This window comes from Heteronotia binoei, chromosome 4 (genome assembly GCF_032191835.1).
Source record: "Heteronotia binoei isolate CCM8104 ecotype False Entrance Well chromosome 4, APGP_CSIRO_Hbin_v1, whole genome shotgun sequence".
Taxonomy (NCBI): domain Eukaryota; kingdom Metazoa; phylum Chordata; class Lepidosauria; order Squamata; family Gekkonidae; genus Heteronotia; species Heteronotia binoei.
The window spans coordinates 67,823,906-67,830,283 of record NC_083226.1 but is presented as its reverse complement, the minus strand read 5'-3'; the positions used below and the strand labels follow the sequence as shown (position 1 = coordinate 67,830,283).

Here is a 6,378-nt window from a genome sequence, read left to right as displayed (position 1 = left end):
TTTTATAACCTTGTATGATCATTTCTGAGTTAAGCAGGGCGATGATGGGGGCAGTTGATGAAGAGGAGGCCTTAAGACACATGTATTATACACCCGGAGAAGCAGGGAGCTTTGGTGGGGTGAGGCCTCTCTTCCAGGCAGCCAAAAAGCAGTGTAAAGCGCTCACTCAAAACCATGTTACTAACTGGCTTTCAGAGCAAGATGCTTACACATTGCATAAGCAAGCCCATGTCCGCTTTAAGAGAAACAAGATCATGGTTTCTGGTCTCGATGCCCAGTGGCAGGCGGATTTAGTTGATATGCAGAAATTTTCCAAAAATAATGATGGCTACAAGTACATTTTAACAGTTGTTGACATATTGTCTAAATATGCCTGGGCTTCAGCCTTAAAAGACAAGATGGGGGGAGGGTGTCAAAAGCCCTTAAGGAAATTTTTAAACAAGGTAGAATACCTGCCAAGCTTCAGACTGACGCAGGTAAAGAGTTTCTAAACCAGTCTGTAAGCAGCGTGTTAAAGCAACACGGAGTCCACCACTTTTACACCCATAATGAAGTCAAAGCAGCTATTGTGGAGCGCTTAAATCAAACATTAAAAACAAAAATGTGGAGGTATTTTACTGCCAACAACACCTTCAGATATATTGACGTGCTGCCGCTGCTTATTAAAAGTTACAACCACAGCTTTCACAGGACAATCAGAGTCCGTCCTGCAGATGTAAACCACACCAATGCTTAGACCGTGTGGAAAACGCTTTACGGAGACTGTGTTGGGGCAAATGTAAAGGAGAGGCCTTTCATTAGAAAAGGAGATCTTGTGCATGTGTCTAAAAGCAAAGGAGTTTTTGCAAAAGGATATGAACGGAGCTTCACAGATGAACTATTTACAGTAGAACAGGTCACCTGTAGAGGCAAGAGGCCTGTGTACTTGCTCAAAGATTATGCCAGAGACCTCATCTTAGGTTCATTCTATCCTGAAGAGCTACAAAAAGTTAAGAGTAAAGCAGACAGAGTGTATCGAATTGAGAAAATCTTAGCCTCCAAAGGCAGGGGGAAGAGAAAACAGCATCTAGTGAAGTGGCTAGGGTGGCCTGATAAATTTAACAGCTGGGTTCCTGCTTCTCAACTCTGTGATCCTATATAGAAAGAAAAAAAAATGGCTGACATCAGCTTTTTTATTGTGCTCCCTAGCAACTCTTGCACAAGTGTTTTTCCACAGAACACTATAGCGGCCTTTACCACACATCTAGCATGGTCACTGGACCTTCCAGGGGCCTGGGAGGTTGGGCTTGTGGAAATACAGTATCCTCACAGCTGGAAGACACTCACCGAAGATTCCACCGTTGTAATCGCTACCAAGGAGAAACACTGGAAATACAGATTCAGTAGCAGCTATTATAAAAGCATTCCTGACCTGGTGGTGAAACTGAACAACACCATACATTCACATTTTTTCCCTCCTGAACTGAGCATGGACTATGACCCACTGTGTAGGAAGATCGGTCTAAGAGCACCGTCTACTTATACCTTTTCAGCTTCTAAAGAATTGGCTCACCTTTTAGGGGCACCCCCAGATAAGACAATCCAAAATATAAACTTTATAGCAGACATCAAAGGTGGGTTCAACACTTTGTTCATTTACGTGGATCACCAAATTGTGGGTGATGCATATGTTCCATTACTGCATTGTATCACTGTGCAAGGGGAGACTGGTGACTGTATCAATAATATCTATGACAAGCCACACTATATTCCTGTGAATAAGCACCACATAGACACCATCACTATTGAAATAAAGATGGACCAGAACAAGAACGTGCCATTCCAGTTTGGTAAGGTGATCGTGAAGCTTCACTTTCGTCCGTGGAAAAGCCTGGTCTCTTAAGCACGCAAAGATGGTCATCTTAAAAAGCTATGGGGAACCTGACCTCTATAGGAATTACTACAAGAACCAGGCTGGCTATGCTCTTTCTGGGTACCATGGTGCCTCAGTGATGTATGGGTCTGGGGTAGGTGGAATCTTCTGGTGCTTTTTCAGAAAAGCTGTTCCTCTTTTGAGAAGGGGTATGAACTCATGAAGCCCTATGTGAGAACCGCCGCCAGAAATATAGCCAAAGATGTAGTAGGTCACGTTTCTGGCGCTGTTCTAAATAAAGTGAGTCCCCCTATGCCACAAGAGGGCTCAGGCCTCATGTACCTTAAAAGACAGCGCGGAGCTAAAGGAAAGGCATCGTGGGCGCAACTAATTGCCCCCCCATGCCCCTTTAAAAGAAAAGCTGTGAAGCACAAGGTCCCGTAGAAGCAGAAGACCAAGAGAAAGTCAGGAAGATGTCTCCCGAGCCCCCGAGATATATTTTAAACAGCAATGGCTTTTATTCACAGTGGGTCAGAAGAATGCGCCAAATCTGAACTGGACCTTTTCCAAATAGCCCCCACGCAAACCAGCATTGAGAGATGTCTATATATTGAATTTCCACCCCTGGCTGCTTTGTCAGAATCAGCGCCACTTGACTTTTTCATCGCTGGAAATGGTGATGATTATATGGATTTAAATAATACCCTGCTTTACCTGTGCTTCAAAATTGTGAAAGAAGATGGGACAAACCTTGACAGAAATGCAAGGGTTAGTCTGGTGAATTACCCTATCGCGTCCATCTTTAGCCAGCTGGATGTGACTCTGGGAGACAGGCTCATCTTGCAGTCACATAACACATATCCATACAGAGGGTTTATAGAAGCTGTGCTGAATTACAGCAATGATACTCTGAACATTCAGTTCTCTGCAGGCCTGTTTTACAAAGACACAGCTGCTCAACATGTATCAACTACCCTGGATGGGAACAACAAAGGGTTTGTTAAAAGAGCAGCTCTAGCGGCTGGAAGCAGAAAAATAGATTTGCTGGGTCAGCTTCACAGTGACCTGTTTTTCCAAGAAAAACTGCTCTTAAATGGTGTGGATGTCAAAATTAAACTGACACGCAGTAAACATACTTTTTGCCTCATGGCAGATGATTTAAACAGGGGTTGCAAATTAAACATCTTGTCTGCCTCCCTTTTCGTCAAGAAAGTCAGAGTAGCTCCGGGTGTCCGTTTAGGCCACGCCGAGGTGCTGTTCACAGCTAATGCCAAATATCCTTTGGACCGCATGGGCATCAAAGTGTTTAGCATCCCTGCAGGAAGTCGTGTCAGCAACCAAGAGAATTTGTTTTTGGGGCAATTACCCAAGCTGCTGGTTATTGGACTGGTGGATAACAAATCCTTCAGCGGGGCCCATAATAAAAACCCATTTAACTTGAAGCATTATGACATCAATTTCTTTGCTCTCTACTTGGATGGAGAACAGGTACCCACAAAACCACTGCAGCCGGACTTTGAAGGTGGAAACTGTGTGAAGGAATACATGCAGCTGGTTCAGGCCACTGGAAAGCATATGAAAGACAGATCTTTGTTAGTAAACTGTGAGGAATTTGCACAGGGCTACATGCTATTTGCATTCGATCTTTCCCCAGATCACTATTCCTCGATTAAAACTGAGAACCTGCGGGCTGAAGTGCGGTTTGCTAGAGTATTGCCTCACACTGTCAACATGATAGTCTATGGTGTTTTTGACAATGTTATAGAGATAAACCACAGGCGAAATGTTTTGTTTGACTATATGTAACATGGACACCCTGCAGCTAACAACTGTGTTATCTACTAACCCTTACACCAAAAAGACTTTCTTGGGAGTGTATCCAAGTGACTGGCTCCCCAAACAGAGAGTGGATCAAAGACAAGCAGGGCTAGTTGTAAATACCCACCCACATGACCTCCCTGGAGAACATTGGCTTGCCATAGACTTGACAGAGGATGGGTGTGGCGAGTTCTTTGATTCATATGGACATGCGCCTAGCAGTGTTTTATTTCCTAAATCCATAGTGAGATTTTTGAAAAAAAATGCCAATGAGACTGCATTCCAACCAAGGCAATTACAGGCATCTGACTCTGTGGTCTGTGGATATCACTGCATATTTTTTCTACAATTGCGCAGTAAAGGCCTTTCTTTTGAGCAGATTCAAGAGCTATACTCTGATGATTTAGCACAGAATGACCGAATGGTGGAGCAATTTGTAAAAAAGAAGAAGGGCATGCCCAGACATGCTCTAAACTTCTTTGTGCAACCCCAGGCATGTATATCTTGCAGTGAGTTCCACAACAACAACATTGTATTTCAATAAAGCGTCCCCTTGTGGACTTAAAAAGCCCTTTTGTCTGTTCATTTAAAAAAAAACTAACTAAACAAAATTTCTTTTAATTAAAAACATTTATTTACATGTTTACAAGGTTATCCAGCCAGGGGGTGTGACAGCTTTGTGTTTTTTAGATGCTCTGCAAGACAGCTGTGGTGTCTCTGGAATGGAGGAGGGGTTCTTTAGGTATTCCAAAGCACGGCGATTAGCCGTGTTGCCCACAACAGAAGATGGAACATTTAGTTCAGCCATAGCCTTCATGAAAACATCCCAACCTTTAGGCTGGTGACGGCTAGGCAGATCATGTGTTTGAGTGATGGCCTTCACCAAATCCATAAGATGAGACCCCTTTATATTTTCACCTCGATATACAAAGGTTCCATTGCCATCCCAAGAAGAAATAATTTTTTTCGTTTCATTTTGTTTAACAGTATCATCGCATGGTTCTTAAACCTGTCAGGTACGCTGTCTATTATTTCTTGGAAGACCACATCAGAACTTGTATTGGTTTCTCCAGAGGCTGTCTCTGTCTGAGGCAGAAACAGGTTCAGTTTAGATTTTTCAGTTTCCCCCTGCTTCACGTGAGCTAAAGATTTTTGCAGAAGAGTATCAAATAGGCTTATTTTTTGAAACTCTGTTAAATTGGGCCTTCGGAGAACATCCTTCATTTCAGTATCTAGGGAATGCATTGCATTAGCTCTGATGTTCTCCTCCTTAAAGGAAGGGTGGTTCCTTAATTGTTCTAGCTGATGGCTAGGAACCAAGTACATTTTTTCTGCATATTCCATCACCTGCTTGTTAAAAGGCCAATTAAGAGAGGAATAGCAAAGCTTAACAGAGGCCCTATAAAGCCGCCAGATTGTTTCACCAGCTGTTTCTTCTTTTTCAGTGGTACTCTCTTGCCACTCAGTTTCTTAATGAAATGTCTCCTTTTCCTCAACACGCACACCTGACGTGGTGAAAGAGGAATGTTCCCTTTTAAAGTATTGAGCACAATTTCTGATATAGCTGCGACCAGATCATCTGAAGCTGAGCATATTTTTTACAAAGACACTCTTGCCACAATTGCTAGGCCCTGCCAGTACTGCAGAAAATGGATGTTTCCACTGTACATCCATTTTAAAAGCTGTATTGCAATGTTCTGTAGTTGTCCACAAGGACCCTCTTATCATAAACTATTTTGAGGGTTTTCTTAAGTGGCCCTGTCTCAATAAGCCACTGATTCTTTTTTCTTATGATGGAGGGTTGCTGGACTCTGATCTCTTTAGATATCTGCATAGCAGTGTAATCCAAGACCAGGTCCTTCAATGTATTAAAGTTAATTGTTTCACAGTTACAAACATTGATCTGGTACCCCTTCTTGAGGGCTTTCATCAGTTCCACTGTGCACCACACGTCTTCTAACACTCTTTCCAGGGTGATGCCTTTGGCTTTCATGCACACCTTTCCACCCGACAATTTGTAACCATAGGTTTTAGAACTTGCTGACATGAACTCTGTGATATGTTCAGATGGTGGGAGTTCCAGTGTCAGATCTCCTAAAAAATCTCCAGTAGCTGGAATAAAATCCCCCTCCCTACTGACAAAAATGACTGAATAGGTGTCATGGTAAATGACGCAGTCCTGCAGCCTGTCTAAAATTTCATACAATTCTAGCCTAGCATAGGATGTTGTAAAGCATGCAATCAGAACGTTCGTGTTGCCAGCTATATCTTTTGTGTATTTCCAGGACATGCTTGCTGTTTCATTGTCAATTATGTCAAACCCTGACACATCATATGCTGGGGAAAAGGCAAATTCTAGAAGCTTGGTAGCATTCCTCACTATGGTTGTGTTTACCAAGTTTGAACACTGTCCAAACTTGCCCCACAAGGAATTTAAAAATAATTTGGCAATCTGCCTCTTTGCAGGATTGACAGCTATGTGTTCAGGGCGCAGCTGAACACCCTCTTTCTCTAGGTAATCCTGTATGTATTTGGCCCTTTTCCCCTCATCTGTACACCAGCTAGGATAGCCTGAAGACTCCTGTTTTTGGCAGAGGTGCACTTTAATGTATTCCGAAAATAGGTCTCAGGGCTTTCCTCAAAATGCCAAACCTCGCTAATAGACATGATCTGGTACCCCTTCTTGGGGGCTTTCATCAGTTCCACTG

General features: G+C 42.9%; 1 protein-coding gene across 1 annotated transcript; it reads left to right on the top strand.

The window, feature by feature from the left end:
* The first annotated feature begins 2,362 nt into the window (after positions 1 to 2,362).
* On the top strand, positions 2,363 to 3,658 carry LOC132570113 (uncharacterized protein F54H12.2-like). The gene has a single exon (XM_060236546.1). It carries the CDS (start codon positions 2,363 to 2,365, stop codon positions 3,656 to 3,658), a length of 1,296 nt encoding a protein of 431 aa, XP_060092529.1.
* Positions 3,659 to 6,378: the final 2,720 nt, after the last annotated feature.